The sequence below is a fragment of the Tetranychus urticae genome, chromosome 1 (assembly GCF_039701765.1).
Source record: "Tetranychus urticae isolate SD_2017Ah chromosome 1, NJAU_TeUrti_SD_1.0, whole genome shotgun sequence".
In the NCBI taxonomy this organism is placed as follows: domain Eukaryota; kingdom Metazoa; phylum Arthropoda; class Arachnida; order Trombidiformes; family Tetranychidae; genus Tetranychus; species Tetranychus urticae.
The window spans coordinates 9,068,574-9,088,285 of NC_142958.1; the positions used below are offsets into that span (position 1 = coordinate 9,068,574).

At 31.8% G+C, this 19,712-nt stretch overlaps 4 protein-coding genes across 4 annotated transcripts; 2 read left to right on the forward strand and 2 right to left on the reverse strand.

Annotated features, from left to right (window-relative positions):
• Positions 1-3,653: 3,653 nt before the first annotated feature.
• On the reverse strand, positions 3,654-4,980 carry LOC107365666 (very long chain fatty acid elongase 7). The gene is made up of 2 exons (XM_015933216.3): positions 4,398-4,980; positions 3,654-4,140 (listed from the first exon to the last, which is right to left on the reverse strand). Exons 1-2 carry the CDS (start codon positions 4,888-4,890, stop codon positions 3,788-3,790), a joined length of 846 nt encoding a protein of 281 aa, XP_015788702.1. The 5' UTR covers positions 4,891-4,980; the 3' UTR covers positions 3,654-3,787.
• Positions 4,981-8,995: 4,015 nt separating this feature from the next.
• On the reverse strand, positions 8,996-13,096 carry LOC107365696 (uncharacterized). The gene is made up of 9 exons (XM_015933251.3): positions 12,330-13,096; positions 12,185-12,259; positions 11,756-11,904; positions 10,944-11,175; positions 10,685-10,891; positions 10,478-10,628; positions 10,326-10,422; positions 10,076-10,265; positions 8,996-10,010 (listed from the first exon to the last, which is right to left on the reverse strand). The coding sequence occupies exons 1-9, from the start codon at positions 12,985-12,987 to the stop codon at positions 9,154-9,156; spliced, it is 2,616 nt and encodes an 871-aa protein (XP_015788737.2). The 5' UTR covers positions 12,988-13,096; the 3' UTR covers positions 8,996-9,153.
• A 642-nt stretch (positions 13,097-13,738) lies between these two features.
• On the forward strand, positions 13,739-14,765 carry LOC149094514 (uncharacterized). Its single transcript, XM_089270311.1, has 4 exons — positions 13,739-13,850; positions 13,907-14,004; positions 14,087-14,208; positions 14,295-14,765. Exons 1-4 carry the CDS (start codon positions 13,820-13,822, stop codon positions 14,686-14,688), a joined length of 645 nt encoding a protein of 214 aa, XP_089126437.1. The 5' UTR covers positions 13,739-13,819; the 3' UTR covers positions 14,689-14,765.
• A 373-nt stretch (positions 14,766-15,138) lies between these two features.
• Positions 15,139-16,209, forward strand: LOC107365445 (uncharacterized). Its single transcript, XM_015932937.3, has 4 exons — positions 15,139-15,275; positions 15,340-15,437; positions 15,508-15,635; positions 15,711-16,209. The coding sequence occupies exons 1-4, from the start codon at positions 15,245-15,247 to the stop codon at positions 16,126-16,128; spliced, it is 675 nt and encodes a 224-aa protein (XP_015788423.1). The 5' UTR covers positions 15,139-15,244; the 3' UTR covers positions 16,129-16,209.
• Positions 16,210-19,712: the final 3,503 nt, after the last annotated feature.

The following is a 19,712-nucleotide window of genomic DNA, read 5'->3' on the forward strand; positions in this document are numbered from 1 at the left end:
ATTTTGGTGCAATCTTTTGTCTGAAATGAAATTCATACGTTAATAGATGAGATTGTTGCATGAAAAGTGTTGTTAGATGATAAATTTATGTAAAAACCGTTTATTAACATTTACTCAGGTTGACTTGGAGCAATCAATTTGTAAATTAACCAGGAAATACAGAAATTGCCGCTTAAATTTAAAATTGGCGCTTAGAGTAAAACTGGTTAATTTGGAAACTTGTTTTTCTTTGACAAACTTCAATAGAAGTAAATTACTTCGAGTAATATGCCTTTGAAAATCGACAATTAATGACAATTAATTGCGAGTCAGAAGATCATTTATCAATAAAAGGATTCGTTTGTCACAATTCCATGAGAGAAACTTCAGGATAATTTACATTAAATGTAATTTAATGGCTGAACTGATTTCTGTGACCAATGTGACCAAATCAACTCATCTAATATCAGGAGATGTTGTGATGAAACAAGATTCACTGTCATCTATTGACCACTTGCTAATCGTTTTTTTGCACGAATGGCTCTCTTTGACCACAAAAGGTCAAGTTAACATAACATTGACACAATATTTGTTTCATTTTCAACACGAAACGAATTTTTCTGACCACTTTCACTTAGAGTTCATTTTGTATTCAAATTTACTTAATAGACTCAACCAAAGGACATCAACTAAAGATTTTACAATCTAACTTGAATTGTGTTAAAAAAGTGATTTTCACCAGAAAAATTGATTGTTATTTACAGATTTATTTAGTTTCTACTTTTGAGAATATTTCATTTTACAATTTTAATAATTGTCTCATTAATGTCATGATAAAATTTATTGGTTAGTTGTTTGTAATAATAATATTTCAATCATTGTAAACAGATGATTGAAATATTATTTGAAAAAATTGACAAACTTGTCGAGCTTAAACTAAACCCAAAACTTAACGGCTCAAATGATTACTTAACCCGAGGGTAGACACTATCTGACCATGGAATTAAAAGGAAATCTGAAATAGATTGATCCATTGATCATGACCATTAGAAGAATCAAAATATTGAATTAAGGTAAAAATCAGTGTTGAGTTGTTTCAATCCTTTTCTCGTTTCCTTCCCATGACCAACTTTGAATGTACCCTGAGGAAAGGTTATTTAAGCCGTTAATTTGGATCTTAATGATGATGTTTCCGTATTAATAGGATTGTTGATTCACAATTTGATTTGTTGCTGTAACCAACGATTGACAAGTTTACAATCAACTTGTATCATCAAAAGGAAACAAACGTTTTTTTTCAAGGTTTGTTCAAAATCACCGCCAATTCAGGTGACTTGTAAAGCTCAATCCACTCAACATTATTTACCCAAATTATGAAATACCAGAAATATAATGAGACAAAATGGGAGAACCAGAAAAAAACCAGAAATTCAAGACGATCTCTTACTAATTGCTATTGATGGATAAATCAATATTTAAACAATGAACCTCTTCCAAATGTAAAGAGCATTTAATTGACCACAAGAGTTGAATTGTTTTCTCATAATTTAAAAAATCAATTGAATAACAGATTATCACAATTTATTGAATATAAGTCAACCTGGTATAATGTCAAGGATTAGACTGCAAGACACAATTAAGACTGATTGGGAAAAGTAAATTGTGCCTTAAATTGTCCTCAAACCAAAATAGCATTATTAACCATTATTTCCCACTAATTTTAATTAATAAATTACTTTATTATGAAGCACAATTAGATGTTGAATTGATAAACTAAATAATAATGATTATCCAAAAATGAAAAATCAAAGATCAAGATCATTTCATTTTTCAATTATATTCAAGTTAATTGCAATGTTCAACTTTCAATTGTTGATTGTTTCACACTTGAAAAATGTAAATCATGAAAGTGAAACCATCAACTGATTCTGAAAAACAACCAATCTTTTGTATCAACAGTGAAATGTCGATCAACACTTTGAATCCATTTTTTAGATGATTAAGTTAATAAAGAAAGGTTTCAAATTAAATTGAAGATCAATAAAAAGTTGGTTAAATGGTTAACAATTTGTGTATTAAATGATATAATCAATGGTGAGAAGGAGAAGAAGAAAAAAAGGCCGAAGAAATCAAATTAATCTTCTTCCTCTTTGCCTTGCTTACTTGTGATTTGATTTTTGATCGACTTTTGATTATTGATTAACCGCTGATTCAGAATGGATTAGTTGCCATCAAACGCATGGATTGACCTTTAAATTGATCAAATTGTTCTGAATCAAATTATTGTCCGGATTGGTTTGCTGATTGTAGTTTAGTTGACAGTTTTTTTATGGCCAATCTCACTTAACTTGGTTCCATTGAAGCTAATTAAATACTGGTTAGTATTTTGTGCAATCAACAATTAACCAGATAAATGTTGGTATATTAAAGTGCCTAAAAAATCAGTGATATTCATTAATTGATAAAAGAGAGAAAAAGAAAATTGCAAAAGAAAATAATTGTAATTAGATTGACCATTGATCTTTCATTGTAATTGTGTTGAACAAAAAAATGGGTAAAACTCAATTGTAAATGAAACCAATTTTACCATTACTTTGTAAATGAAACCTCATAATGCAGTCAATATTGAATGCCTATTATAATAGTTGATCAACAATGAAATAATTGGGTTAAGTTTTAAAATAACAACCAAAGGCTTTAATTGTAAATTAAATTTGTTGATTGTAGCAATCTTTCATGTTGACCTTTACCTTTTTCACCGTCTACAAACTGTTTGTCTACTCGTGATAAGGTAAAATTAATTCATAAGAGACTTTGTTTTTCCCATAATTTTGAATAATGAAATGTTGTCAGACTCAACTTGGACTCACCTTTAACCTAACTTGGCCTAATTTTACTTTCATCTCTAGTTGAAGGTTGGTCTGGTTACCTTGAAGTCTAATAAGGTAAAGATGGTCAACTTGGCAAGGTTGAAGCTTGAAGACATCTTTCATCCATTGACAAACCTGATTCTTCAGGTTGAACCTATCTCATCAGATTAGATGCACGATTTAACATGATATTTAAAAATATGTTACAAGTTGAGACAATCTGGTTACACAAAGAGTTATCCCATTTCTTGACATTCATGGCGTTCCTTCTGGGTCAAGATAAATTTTCAATCTGCCTGGAGCATCACAATTCCTTGTATCAGTTATCAATTTGTGCGCTGCCATTAAATAGTCCATCGAGTGCAATTCAAGACCATGGTAGAAGTAGAGAGATATTAAAGCTAAAAACGTAAAATTATTTAATATTAAATAACTGATGGAAAGAGAAGAAAAAGAAATCAATTTACCTTTAGGGTAATAACCATTGAGCTACCGGTGACCTTAAACTGGAAAAAGTAAAATCCATTAAAAGTGAGAGCAAAAATGAAATCAAAATTGGAAACCAAATTAAGTCTACCTTGATAAAGACCGATAATTATCATTGAATGAATTAAAGATGAAATAATTGGGCCAAAAAATGAAACATACGTAATGTTTCACTTGCCTATGGAAGTCATGGTTTAAATTGTTGTCATTTTTAGGGAAAAATTGAAAAATGTGTTTTTCCTGGTTTATTTGGTCAATGCACATGATTTACAGAATCTGATAATTCAGTGACACATCTGACAGTAAATCATCAGGCAATTTATATATAAAATCAATCGATCTGATGAACAGTAAATCATCAGCCAATTTTAATAAAATCAATCATTTCCTTCAACATGATTTCAAGCTTGTAGCAAATTTTTTGATTACATTAAATTCAAATAATCGGTCAATCATTTAATATTTTGACTAAAAAAAGATAAATAATTTTTTTTACATGAGGCATCGTCATCCTTCTTTTTCTGAGAATATGTTTTCTTATAAAAATCTGAAAAGAGGAACCAGAAAAGGACACCGTGTGATCCGATCCAGAGGACAAAGATTTTCGGGAAATTGCATTCGCGGAACAGCAGCTGGAATGAGTGGGCTCCAATCATCACAAATTGAATCATTTGGAATGCCGTAAGGTATTTTTTCCACCAAAGATACTTGTTCATGTGTGGACCGATTGCTGCTAATCCGTAATATGTGTACATCACCATGTGAACGATACTATTTAAGAAACCAAAGAAAGTTGCATGTCCACCTGTCAAGAAAAAATCAAACATAATTAGATAAAAATCAACAAAGTAGATAGAGATCAGTTCAGATCAATTCACACCTTTAAATCGATAACACTTTTTTTAAAGAAAACTCAATTTCTTCCGCAACAGATACAGGTAATTATACCCGACTAATCTTGATAATAAATCAGGGAACAGCACAAGAAAATTTGAAAAGATTGTCAAAAGATGTTATCAAAGGTGTAAAGGATCGTCGAGTCAATCGGTGACTTTCACTTACCTGGGACGAATTTAACTCCCCACCAAACACTGAATGGCATGATTCCATGATGGATAACATGAAGGGTAGAAATTTGAGAATTTTTCTTTCGAATTACGAAGAAAACGGTGTCCATAAACTCGATGAATTTTGTTAAAAAATAAAAATATGAGTTGTAGGCGACCATCATTGGCACATAATTTGTTGAATAATCAACAGGTTCACACTTGAGAGATGATCCGTTAAGCCACTGGTACCTTAATCCGTTGAAAACAAGAATAGAACTGCAAATCACCATCAAAAAGTTGTAAAAAATCATAGCACCTCTAACTTCGAAGGGTTTCCGATTCTCCATCAACCTGGGGCCCAAAATTTTCACAAAATACACATAAGATAGGCAAATGGTAATCGTCGGAAGAGGTGAATCCATGAGCGGCCACTTTTCCACCCTCGGATCCGCCGCTGACATAACGTCATGATATTTGTCGGTAAAGAAGGACGCAATGTTACTCATAAGTTGAACTTTTGTTGATGAATTCCAATAAAAAAATATATATATAAATCTATAAAACCACTAAAGTTAAAATCAAACGTGCAATTTGAAAAATAAAGACTTGATTTTAAAAGTAAATTCTCTTTTTATACAAACCGAAAGAAGGCAGACAGGCAGGGGAAAGCAATCAAGCAAAACATCATTTCATTTCCCTTTCTTGTCTGCAAACAGCGCCTCCCTCAATCGTCACCATTCAAAACTACTTGTTGAACCAATCAACAAATGAACAATTTCCCAAAGGATTGCTCTCAGCTGTTCCATTGATTAAAAACAACCATTAAAATACAATTAGCGGCAATTCAACATTATCTCAATATTAACTGAATATCAACCAAATATCAACTAAATATTAACTAAATATTATCAATTTTGTTTGCATGATCTGACCATTATTTCAATTGAAAGTGTTTATTGTTTCTCCATTAAATAACCAGAAAATGTTTGTAACCAGAAAAATGTTTTTTAACCAGATTTTGTAACCAGATTTTGTGCCAACCAAAGTGAATAATTTAGTGAACAAAAAAAGTGATTTTTGACCCTCTTCACGGTGACCATCGGTGGGAAAGACCAGAGATAATTTAATAGATGAATAGATGAGAGGTTCAATGATTATTTGCCTGGATAAACCTGATAAATAGTCCTGATGACTGGCTTAACCTTGATACATTTTGTTAAGATCAACGAGTCATAAGAAGATGAAGCTTTTTTTAATCACTGTTTGACGGAAAGTTGATTCTGGTTTTGTTGAGTTTCCAAAAACTAATGAAATATTATTACTTTCAATTGATTAACTTTACAGAATGTAAATATTTTTACTTTAAACTTGGAATTACCAACGGACTGGTTCTTCAATTACGTTCAAAACTTGTTTTCAAAGTTGGAAAATTTTGCCTCATGATGTAATTACCATAAATAGGGCAAACCTAGAACTTTATCACTTCGAGTCCCATGTTGGAAATGTCCACATTTTACACCATCAAAACAAAATCAATTTCCCTTTCAACCAAAACAAGTGTGCAATTCCTCTGAATCCCTGAATCTCATTAAATCATTTCAATCTCCAAATGACCAAAAATTTCAACATTAACCGAAAATCGTTCAAGTTCATTATCAAATATAAATAAATATTCATCATAAAACTGAGTCAATATTTGCTTTTCGTGATTAAATCGTCAAAATGCTGATGTAGCCTTTAATGTTTAAGAAAAATGAATAAATGGATGAATGAGATTCAATCAATTTGAATGATTAAAGATATGAAATCAACATTACAATATTTAAATTTGATTAATTGGAATTAACTTGATTTATCCAGTTTTGGCTAATTCCAATTCTGATTGATTTAGATTGAAAAGGAAAAGTGAGTTAACAGTTGGCTTGAGATTGGTTTGTGTTTTTTTTCCTGATCTTAATACAATCCATCAAAGGTTAACTATTAATATTTAACTTACCGTTTAAAGATAACTCTTCCTTTACCTGTGATGTTGTCAAAATTAAATAATCATCTAATAGGAACCATGAAGATTTGACTGAAACTAAAACAATAGGCAACCCAAAATCTGGTAACGGTTAGTAGCTATTAACCAATCAACCATTTTTTGATGGACTATTCAGTTCGAAGTTGAAACCCACGCTTAATCAACTTGAATATCAAACGATTACATGATATGCAACTTTTGACTTTACCTTATTACAGATTACATAGTTTTCTTGTACAACTCTTTACCACCTTCTGAGAGTTATCATGAAAAAAGTTACCTTATTCAGTTGGTTCAAGGAAAAAATGGTTGTTGACTTTGGGTTAAGAGGAAATATAAATCGGAACTGAACATGAACAAACATGTGTCCAAAGCTTCTTCATTTCATTGTTGATTTATTTACATTTTTTGTTACAAACAACAGATTCAATGTCTTACCTTTTCTGGATCAAAGTCAACATCTTTTCTCGGCAAACTAATTACCTTTTGTTTTAAATATGTGACACATTAAATTTGATTGGTAACAATGTTAATCCAACGGAAGGTTTCATTTGACCTGACGATGAAGTAAAGGGTTGTCACCATTTCCTCATCAACTTCATTTCTCGGTATCATTTCAGTTGCATCAATATCAAGATTATGTCATTGCTTAATGTTTGTTTTTACTGATTTTTGGGTAAAGTTATGATGAGAAATGGTTCCTTTTCAGTGGATATTTTTGCTGACCACAATTCCATGGGTTTACTGTGACAATGGTTCATCTGGTGATAATAATTTGACAACACGAAACGCTGAAAGTGACCAACAACCAGTTAAACAGAGTTACCAACCAATAGTTAATTCTGAAAGTTTAAGGCCTCTGATAGTTCAACGGTATCCCTATTTGGTTCCCGATGAACGTGTTTATCAACCTTATGTATACAAAGCTCCAACCGGTATTAAATATCCTTCATGGCCGGCTCCAGTTCCCTGGCCTCCGAAGTATCCTCCTGCAAAACCAGAAGAAGACAAGGAACAACTTGAAAAATCTTTTCTCAAAGTCATGTATCCTGCAATCATCATCTTTGCCCTTGGTTCCTTTTTCATTCCCCTGCTCATCATATACAACTACAAAGGTATCTACGGATTTGGTGCTGGTGGTGGACCCATTGGAGGCTGTGGTTGTGTCAAAAAAGAGGGTAAACACGAAAGATCGCGACTGGGTCGATCACACTTTATTGTTAACCTAATCAATCTCATGGTTACCATTGAAAAGGCTTTATCTGAAGTTGAGCAAAAATTTATGACTGGGAAAAATGAACAATCTCAAAGCTGAATTTTCAATGAAAAAAATGGTGAAATATCTGACAAATCAACATTAAATTAAAACAAAAAGCCAACCAAATTGAAATTAAATTAACATTTACAATGACTATTTATCTGTTGTTATTTAAATTTCATCAATTTCTCGTTTTGTTGTTTCTCAAAGATTCAATGTAAATAGATGCTGACAATTTATTTACAATGTTACTTGAAGGTTCAATTGAACAATAAAAGAAACGTAAAAATGGCTTCATGAAACAATCGATTCCTATTTACCTTTATTTTAAGCAATGTAAAGTTATCAATGTTTGAAGGTTAACTTTATTAACCATTATCCAACAATTAAATTGATTTGTGTCCAAATGTTTAACATTTACTGTTCTTTTTCCTCCTAAACTCGAAAAACTCGAAAATCAAAGTTCTCTTCTCATCCTTTATACCCTTTGCCAAATGTAATCACAATATCTCTCAGTAATCATCCTAATTGTTAAACAATTATCGGACAAACCATTGACCTCTAACTGTGAGCAACTGTCCTTAACCATTAATCTGCATAATTTTACTTGAAACATTATTGTGTTAACAATTTCGCTTTTCATCTTTCCTCTATTTCTTGACAGTTTACCATCCAAGGTAATTTAACCGTTAATTTGATTGTAAGGTTAACCAAGATAAAGAGTAACAACATGAACAAAAAACAAGATTCACTGTTGGATCCTCTTAATTACCATCAATGAACCCAGACTTGAACACAATCGCGTGGCATCAGAAAAACCCTTTTTTTCTCTCTCTCTTCGGAAACAAATGCGTGTTTGATGATTGATTAACTCGGAGATAAATTAGATTCTGGTTTACGGTCAATATCCTAACTCTAGTTAGTGTCATCTTGAAACTTTCCCTTTTCAGTTTTTACTTTTATTACTTGAGAAAACTCATTCAACTCTAAATCAACATGAAAGATAAATCGTCAATTTACTTTCAACTTGCCAAACTGTATTCAAAGAAGGAAGTTTTGTTGTTGATGTTGCCGTTGATTGTTTAACCGTCATTTTAGCCTCAAGTCAAATTGCCGTTTGATCACAGTGCAAATGTGAAAGGTTCATTTTGCTGTTCTTTTCAAGTTAACGATCTAAAAATAACCCTTTTTTTCACTGATTGCTGAATAAGAAAAGGGAAAGTTTACATTAACGTAGATCAATGAACTTAAATTTGCATTATTTGATTGTTTCTTAATTCATAGGAAACAATCTCATCTTGGAATAAATCTTTACTCAAATCATGGCTAATTATTGGATGGAGTGTTGAGATAATGTAGCAATTTAATTACATCAAATTAAAAGCCAATTGCTATAATTATTATTGCAATGGAGTAAAAGTAAAGAGATCAAATTGAAAATTGAAAGTGAAATCAAATGATTGAGAGTTTAAAAGGTAATCAAATAGTTTAGTCTAAAGAGATGAAATTGACTAAGGAATCTGCATGTTTTCCCATGTAACTTGGCCAGATTTGTTCATTGAATGAACGAACAGTTGCTGTCGTGTTGGCACATTGAATTGTTTTGCGATAAACTGTAAGTGCTCCCATCGGTCGATTGTAGGGATTGTATTCGTCTTTTACTTTGCTCAGATTGATTCCAGCATATTTGGCACATGCTTCCTCAACCAGTTCAACGTATGCATCATGATCATGACCCTTGAAACGAGCTTCTGGACCAAGTCTCAGTTTATCCTCTGTTGCTGGAGTCAAATATTTATCCAAACAGTTTTGCATACTTTTAGAGACTCGATTGACTCCTTTTGTTGCTGGAAACCAATAAGTTGTGAAAATCAAATCAATTGAACCAGGTTTAAGGGATGGAGCCAATGTGCCTGTTGAGATTACTCGTTGAACACCATCGCCGTCATGAACTCCGACATGTCGACGTAACCTGTTTTCATTGATTGACTGTCTATTTTGATAGAAAGGTAAAGATGGATAATCATTTGGATAATCAAATATTGAAGGGAAAGGTGAAGTTGGAGACTGAGAAGTTGAAGATGCTTCGGGTAATTGTCCCAAAGTCTCGTATGGATCATCTGCATTTAAATTATCTTGATTATCTTGATTAAACTGATGATCTTGAAGCCATTGCTGGCCAATTGCTGCATAATCAAGGGAAACCTTTTCCCATTTTTTATTAAATCGGGAATCATAGACGACATGAGATGAGTTGCGAGTCAATGCAATCAATTGTGTGTAAAGAGTTGAGTTAAATCTGATTGAGCAAAAGTCGGCTCTGGATGCTTGATGGACAGTTGTTCCTAATGAAACAAGTGACAACATTTAGATAAATAAAAATCAATTTTCCTCTTTTACTCATTTTTACCTGGAAGCACTTTGAACGGTTCCAGATTTGCTATCGATTGATTAACATTGTCACAAGTTGACAGCCAAAAAAGGAACCAATCATTGGCTCCGTTTGTGCTTATTGTTAATGGAGACGATTGAGTTCCAACCAACATTGTAATCGGTTGCGACAATAAAGGTTTGCCCGTTGCTCCATCCAACACAGTCGCCTTAACAGATGAGAAATAAGAAATGAAGAAAAATCCTTTTCTCATTAAACTTCAATTTACCTGAGAATAATAATAGATAGGAAATCCTGGTCCAAACTGGTAAGAGACAAAAAAGTCTGGAATACGATCATCATTGAAATAGCCGACTGCAGGAGAGCTGTTTAATGATAAAACAATTGAAAAATTAAATTGAAAATTTGATTCAATTTTACCTGTAAGTTTCACTTCCAGGAAAATTGTATTTCCAGATAATGTGAAAAGTAAGACCATTGAAGGCAATTACAGTTGAATTGAATAGAGACATGACAATGTCAAGGATTGAATCATTGTTTATATCAACCAAAACTGGAGGAACCATAATTCCTGAAGAAAGACAAAAGTTTAATAAATTGAATAGAAAAGGTAAAAAATGGATTTACCTTTACAACAATCAGTGTAAATTGGACGAGCCTTGTGCATATTTCCATGAATCAAACTGTCCATCGGAACAACCCAAAGTGAACCCGAATGAGTTTCCCCTCCGGTTCCAAACAAGATCAGCTCATTACCATCAGGTCTAATCAAACGTTGAGGTGAATAATAACTTTCACCATTATCAGGTACTTTACTCCAACTCAGAATTTCACCTTCAAGAGAATCAAGTTTTAAATCAGTTTATCGATGAACATCAATGTTTACCTGTTCTTGATGAAGCAATTATCAATCGAGCAACAAGACGATTCTTTTCATGAGGCGATCTCAAAGGGTCACCTCCGTGCATTAAAATTAAATCAGGTAAACCATCATGATCAAGATCTTTCGTCGAATACAAAGGTGTATAGAAATTGGAAGTATCACAAATGGGTTCATCATGTTTATCCAGATAACTCCAGATGACATCACCATTGGATCCACTGATTGCATACATGGACTAAAGAACGGAGAAAATGATTAATCCAACTTTCTCAATCTCATTTTCTCGTCTAATTTCAATGAACGAGTCAACAGGTTAAACAGGGAAGCTGAATGGTGATAATTTGATAATTTTTTGTTTCATTCACACCAAGTGATTGCTTGATTACATGATTAATGAAACATGTTGATTTGCTTAAAGCAGCAAAAACTTGGTAAACACAAAATGGTCAGCTATTGAAAGACCGAAACAAGAAAAAAAAACCAAATGTTCAAGGTCGATTGTTACAAACGACGAACCTTAAAATCAATCAAATTGAATGAGCTAAATATGATTCTTCCTTCTTCCTCAATCATCTCATTTTTTTGCTGCTGCTCAACACTTCAATCCTTGACTGTTTAATGTAATCTTGATTAAACAAAATTAGCTAAAGCAGTAAATATCGCAATCTCAAGTGTAACCTTGAGTCTTGACTTTATTATCAAAATATGATTTAATTTTGAGATGAAAATTGAAATTGAAATAAACAGAAGCTCAAATTAAACCGTAAGCGTAATCACCAAATTAACAAATGACTTTTTCCAAAAGTTAAACTTACCGCCATTCTGCCACCGCAAATGCAATCTTTAACTTTATCTCCATTAACATCTAATTCACAATTAACTGCAAATAGTTCATGTTTGGTGTAAACCTGCCAAAGAAGTTTACCTGTTTTACCATCTAAAGCCATTAAACCTCCTCCACAACCTGTTAATTGATTTACATTTGTTTTCAATGGAAAAGGAAAGATCACAAGATTTGAATGAGTTTTTCATGAAATTCACTTTTTTCTTTCACATAAATTGTCATTTTAGCAAAGTCAATTAAATTGCCTAATTGTTGGTCAACAGTGAAAATGTTTGTCTCTTTTTGCTGTTCTTTTTGTTTGTTGATTATGTAAAAGAAATGTTCGTGACATTGATTTATTCGCATGTAAATGTGAACAAAACGATAATGAAAGGCAAGGTAATCATGATGATTAACTTACCTTGTCGTGATTGATCCTCTGTTAGGTTGAAGTAAACCTGACAAACAACCGATGGATAAAAGGCAACATCAGCTCCTAAGAGTATAATTAACATCGAAAATGATCAAATCGAAATATTGAAATGTGTTTACCAGTCGATATTTACCTGTTCCAAAAGCAATGATCACATCAACGTTTCCATCTTGGTTGACATCGACCATTCGCAATGCCGATTCAATGGTCAACATTGGAAAAGTTTTGTTCCATTGATTTTCAATGTTTATTCGGTCACATAAAGGTCGATGGGTTGCTGGTTTAGTCAATGAATCGGTTAATGTTGATGCAAATAAAGGTGATTTTATCAAAATTTGAGTTAAAAGAGTAAATTTTTTACTGTAAATCAGGTAAACAAGGCAACTGATTAAGAGGATAAACAGAATAGCACAAGAACACACTTTGAGTCGAGAACGTTTCTCACGTCCAATCGGTTTAATTATCTTAATTTTACCAATTGTCATTGAAGCATCATCATCGTCTAATGATAAATTTCGGGCTTGATGGTTCACTCGACGACGATCATATGCCGATTTGAGGGATGATTTTTTTGGATAACTTTTCTTTTCTCGATTATTATTGGCAACATCATCAAATAGTAAAACATTTTCTTCATCAACATCTTCACCATCATTATCAAACTCATCATCATCATTCTCATCCAACTCTTCATCTTCTTCATCAAGAATATTGATTGTTGTTGTTGGCGTTGACATGATTGGCTTCATTGGTCGTAATCGATAACCATTGATTTTGTAAAAAGGTTTCATTGAACTAATTTACTAATAAAAGGTAATCAAAGAAACATTTCAAATATCATGCATTAAATCACATTTTATTGTTAAACATATGTTTAGACCTGAATTAGATCAGAATTTTATTTCTTTATATTGAGTCGAATCAACATTTTTCAAATTTCGATCGATAATTTGGTTCCTTTGAACAACAATTGAAGGCGACTCTAATAAATATTCGCAGTCATTGCATTTCGGTGTTTAGTAATTAATATATTTGTTTAATATTAGTTAATAAAAGTTGATAAAATAATCACAATTGACTTGACTGTTAGCAGATATTGAGGAGCCATCTGCTGATAACTTTTCCATTTATCACTTAATCATGAAATGATTGAAAAGATGTTGAGAATAGAGAATGAAGAGTTTTATTTAATCTCAATTTATCTCATCATGAAGAGTCGTTGGATTTGAAACTAATCAAGAAACTAGGTTAAATTGGTCTTGTTCAGTTGGAGATTGATGAAAAGATTCAAATAAAGTAAAGTTAATGCGAACATCAAAAGATGTAAAAATAATAAAATTAAGTTTCTTCGATAAACATAAGTAAATGATAAAAGTTGAGACAAAGTTATTAATTCAAAGATTTATTGCACACAATTTTACAGAATTTAGTTTTTAAAGTTTTGTTTGAAAAGAGCGCTTTGCTTGAGTCGAAACCTGTTTTGCCCAATAACCTAGTTCTTTGTTAGGAACCAAAACTTTTCAAAAATTGTCTGTTTTACTCTTGTTTTCAGTTGAAACAACTTGTTCTTCCACCTGTTTCCTATTCCAAGATTCATATTCATATTGATATAATTTGTTTAAAATGGAGCAACAGAGTGATAATTCTGGTAAAAGTAAGTTCATTTTACCAAATGAAATAATTCATTCATTGCATTTTTCTCAATTTTAGCAACATTCAAAGTAGAGTTTTTAGGTGAATATCATGACTTAGTCATTGATTGGAATGATGATAAATATATATGCAAAGGGAAACAATTATTCGACCAGGTAACTTACTTTAAACTTAACTGAAATGAAATAATAACTCATCAAAAACTCATTTAATCTTTCACTCCAAATTCATTCACAGCTTGAATCAATAACTGGAGTACCAAAACAATATATTGCCGAAATCAATGTGTATGAGCCTTGGTGGGATCCCTTTAACACACAATATCGTACCATCAGATACAATGAAACTTACGATTTCAGGTACAATCAAATATTAAGTTATCATTTCTCTCTTTAATCAAAACAAATTATCACAAGTTATTGACTGCTTTCAATCCTTTTCATAGCCGGTTTGCTATCACTAAGGAGCAGATCTTGGATTCAGTTAGTTATGCTGAAGGACGTTTCCGTCTCGCTTATGACATTTACTTTGGCACTCGCGAGAAAAATACTTCAATTTATTATTACCTAGTAGCTGAAAGTTCGGTGCCACAAGGAGAATGCTGTTTTTATTTCTGTCGATTTAAAAATAGTAAAACTGTTTTCAAAGTGAAGGATATTATCAATAATGATCAATTGAATGCAAAAGTTATGTCTCTTGACCAACCACACATATTTATCGAACGGGATAAGGTTTTTAGACAATTTAATGTCTTACAATATTTCTTGCCTATGTGTCGTGAAAGATTTTGGCGACAGCAAGACGATCAGATATGCCTTTACTTGAGGACACGCGGCTGATTGGACCAACAAGAAGAGTCTCTTCAATGAACTTAAAGAAATGAATAAATAAAATGATAAAAGTTGAGACAAAACTATCGATATTTATTCCTTGATATTATTGTATTCAGTTATTGTTTCAAACTTGAACTCACCTGCTAATACCTTATCCCCGTGTATAATGTCACAACACTCAAAATGTGACATTAATTCAAAGATTTCATTGTAAAAATTTTAAAGAATTTAGTTTTTTACGGTTGTGTTTGTAAAGAGCGCTCTGACTCAGATCACAACTTGTTAACAACTAAACATAAGTAAATGATAAAAGTTGAGACAAAGTTATTAATTCAAAGATTTATTGCACACAATTTTACAGAATTTAGTTTTTAAAGTTTTGTTTGAAAAGAGCGCTTTGCTTGAGTCGAAACCTGTTTTGCCCAATAACCTAGTTCTTTGTTAGGAACCAAAACTTTTCAAAAATTGTCTGTTTTACTCTTGTTTTCCGTTGAAACAACTTGTTCTTCCACTTGTTCCCTATTCCAAGATTCATAAACATATTGATATTATTTGCGTTAAAATGGAGCGACAGAATGACAATTCTGATAAAAGTAAGTTTTATTTCTATTTTATCTTGAATTTAAAATAATTAACTCTTATCTTCCATTGCATTAGTTACATTCCGAGTAGAGTTTTTAGGTGAATATCATGAAGTAGTCATTGATTGGAATGATGATAAATATAAACACAAAGGTAGACAATTATTCGACCAGGTAAGTTAAGTTTAAACTTAGCTGAAAGGAAATAATAACTCATCCAAATTTCATTCAATGGCATTCATAGCTTGAATCAATAGTTGGAGTACCGCGTGAATTCAACTATGAAATTCTTCTGCAGTATCACCATGTGGTAGACGGAGCCAATACATCACCAGGGGACCCATTTTATCATAACATTGACGACACTGATGAGTAAGCTACCATTTCTATCATTTTCAGATTCATCAATATATTGACTGTCTTTCAATTTTTTCATTGCTCCAATAGTTCAAACTACCCTAATAAGGAGGAGATCTGTGATTCAATTAGAGATGCTGAAGGACGTTTTCGTCTCGGTTATGATGCTCATTATTGGTTTAAGAGAACTCATATTTGTTTTTTTCTAGTACGTGAAAGTTCGGTGCCAGAAGGAGAGTGCTTTTATGATTTCTGTCGATATAAAAATACTAAAAGTTTCTATAACAAGGTGAAGGATATCATCAATAACGATAAATTGAATGCGAAAATTGCGTCTGCTATCCAACCAATAAGAGATTATAGAGAAAAGAGGGAAATCCTCAGACAATTCGATGTTCTAAAATATTTCCGTTCAATTTGTGATGATCTTTATACGAGGAGATACGTAAATGAGCAATTTAGATATATGTTTTGTGAAAGAAATCTCTATTTGCGAACTCACGGTTAATAGACTGAGATGCCCTTTCATCGATTTCTCTTATTTAATTTATTCCAACAAGTTCACAAATCTAAATAAAATTTTAAACATTTATTTCTGTATTATTTCATTTATTATTTCAATCTTGACCTCCGTATTTCTCATACCTTATTTCCGTGTATAGTGTCACAGAACTGCAAAATGTGACTAAATTTATTTCAAAATGACTCGTCAAAAAATAAAGTTAACAATTGACTCAAGATTTTCAGAACAGAGAACGAAGAATTCTCGAACCGAGTTTAGCATCTGTTCCATCATGAATTTACGTGATTTAATCCGCTCAGAGAACCTTCAGACGATTAGTAAACATAACGATTCTTGGCAATCATTACTGAGCATTTTGATATGATGATAGGAACAATGAATAATGATAGTAAGTCAAATATTAATGATTACTTAATGATTGAGAAAAGTCGACAAAAGTGTTTTCATATTCATTTACATTGACTTATGGCTTTGGATGAATCCTTTTGCTCTTCTTGCCTTAGGAACTGTTCAAAGAAAAGGTCAACATTGTAATATCACTTTGTGATACAATTTGTTAACAAAGATAATTTTGTACAATCAGTTGACTTCAATTGTTAAACCATTATCAGAATATAATCAATTGAATGCAAACGGACGAGAGTTACATTATCATCTATTAATATCCATTGAATGGCCAACAAAATGTAATGTTAAATCAACACAAAACAAAAGGCCAACAACTTGAACCAACAGAATGCCAAAATTGTTAACCTTTAATGTTAACCAAAAATATTGATTCCATTGAACAATGAATGTAACTCAATCTCTCTAGTGAATTGTTTTTTCCCAAATATCATTAAATCGTGAAACAAAAACGCGGCTTCCATAATTTTATCATCATTTTACTCTCCATCCTCATCATGCTCATCATCCTGATCATCTTCATTATCATCAGTATCATCTACATCATTTTCCCATCTCTTTGATTCATCTTTTTCTTTTTACACCAAAAATGGTGAAAACTCATTCAAGTCATGATTCTATTCTTGATTAATCTTCATTGTACCTTTATCATTACCGGTTCTCATCATTGTTTCCTTCCTTCTTCCATGATACTGTGAGATGGAATACTGAATAATACCAGAAAAAGAATCAGACTAATATGAACAGAGAATTTCTTTTTTCTTTTTTTCACTTTTCACTTTCTCTCTCTTTTTTTCTCTTCTTCTTTATTTTCATTCCAAAAAGCAGAAAAACAGATTTATTGGTTTTGTTGTGATCAACTTTTCAGCTTTAAAGATATTTTATTATATAATATTATAAAAAGAAAAGGATAAAAGTTCTCAAAATGATTTCAATTTTCACTCTTCTTAACTTGTCATGAAGTTAAATGTGAAAAAAACGACTCAACAACCAATATTACAATCAACATTTCACACTTATAACTTTTCAATGTCAAATTGATGTTATCATTGATTTGCTTTCTTATCATTCGATATTTTCATTTTCATTCAATTTTAACATTCAATACATTCAACAAATATCGATATTTGGACAAAATGGAAAAGGTGATTCGTGCAGCTTTTCACCTTCAAAAGGCTTCAATATCAAGAAGAAAAATGTGAATGAAAAGTTTGACCAGCAAAAGAGAGAGAGAAAAAGATCGAAACTCGATTTTCCATTTCCACCTTGGAACTCAATTTTGTTTGCCCAAAAAAAACTAACCATTATTTGCCCTTTTCATCCTCATCTTCATCTACATCATCTTAAAGACCTTAGAGAATACAATTTGTTGGAATGTTTCTTTCCTTTCTTTCCACTCTTTTTTTTATTACCATTTTGAATACATTTCAACCCAAACTGACCATTGGACTTATTAACTCATATTTACTCTTAAAGGGCAACATTATTAATAACATTATTTTGCCATCAACAGCAAAAGGCAAAACCATTTCATTCATTATAAGCTTTGTTGACCAGAAAAAGTTAATAATTTTCTCGCTTTCTTCTTGTTGACTTGAAATATTTTCACAATTTATCACTGCCAAAGGCAACAATTAAAGTGTTGAAAACAAGAATGAAAAATGTTGATCAACTTTGAAATAAAGTTAATTGTGAAAGTTGTTTAAATTATTTGCTGCCATTAGTTGATTGAAAAATGAACAATTGTTGTTTAGCAAATTGGTTAACTTGTGGCTATGTTATGATTAGCCAACAAGACAGCAAATATGGTTAACCAGAGTATTACAATAATACAGTTACCAGTGTGTAAACTCATTGCCTGTCAAATTCAGTTAAAGTTGAGTACAATGTTGATGGTGATGTTGATGATGATTAGGAAGAGTAATTGGGAGTAAATATTATCTCCATCATGATCATCATGTAAGATTGAAAGATGAACAGAGAAACAACAATGCAAAAAGAATAAGGAAACTAAAAAAAGATGAGAATAAAAAAAAGGTCAGTTGATTGTGTTGCAATTGTAAACCAATTGAAGGGTAACTCGTCTCAAATAAATTGCATTTCCAGCAATTGCTTTCAAATTTACCTCAGACTCAGTTCTTGAGTTCTCAAGAGTATCATGCTCTTTCATGCTATTTCATGCTCTTTCAAACCTTTCCTTTTCATCTCCTCCTTCTGATGATCATCATCATCGTCTTGCAACTTCTCATCTCATTGGTTTGACTTTCCTTTAAAAAAACCCATTTTAGTGGACTTTTGAATCTGCCAAGTTTCACTTGAAGAAGAGACGTTTTTTTTCAGCTAAAAATTGAATGATGATAGATTCAAGGTTTACCTTGAAGCAAGTCAAACTCAAATGTCTTACGGGCAAGACAGGAGAGTTGAAAAATTAGATCTTGTTGGAGCGCAAAAAGAAAAGTAAAATTGGTTAAACATGTTGAACCGAATTGACCATTACCATTGGAACTTCTCTCTTTCACTGAATATCCTTCTATTATTACCATTTACCTGGTTATTTTATTTTCCTCTCAAGCATAAGGTCAAAATTGAAAAGTCATAATTTAAACTGTAACAAGATTGTAAAACAAGGAAAAAAAGGGAAGAGAAAAAAAAGAAACTATGAATTTGATGGATGCTAGTTTTTCTGGAGAATCTTTTCAGCTTTTCTTTTTCCATTCTTTTCGTTTGTTCCAAATTTAGCTGAATATAATAGTTGATCAACAAATGTTCACAAGAATCGTTCATCTTATTGAGTTTTCCTCTCGCCATCATCATCTTACCTTTTTCATCTTCCTCCTTCTTTAAGCTCATCATTTATCCACTGTTTTTGCATTACTTTTAAGCGATTCTCTCTCCAAATGAATTCATCTTTTTTTATCTAACAATTGAGAGGCAAAAAACTCGTTCCAATTTACTCAATATTGATAACTTTGAACCTTTTGTTTTATCGAAACAAAACATTTTACCTTTTTTCACCTTTTTTCACGATTATTATTATCAGTGAAAATTGATTCAACATGATTATGGCATTTGTTTGATTTTGACACAAAAAAAAGAGGTTTATGTTCAACAAACTGAATTAAAATATTGAAATCATGTTTTTTCATCATTACACTTGGGACGAG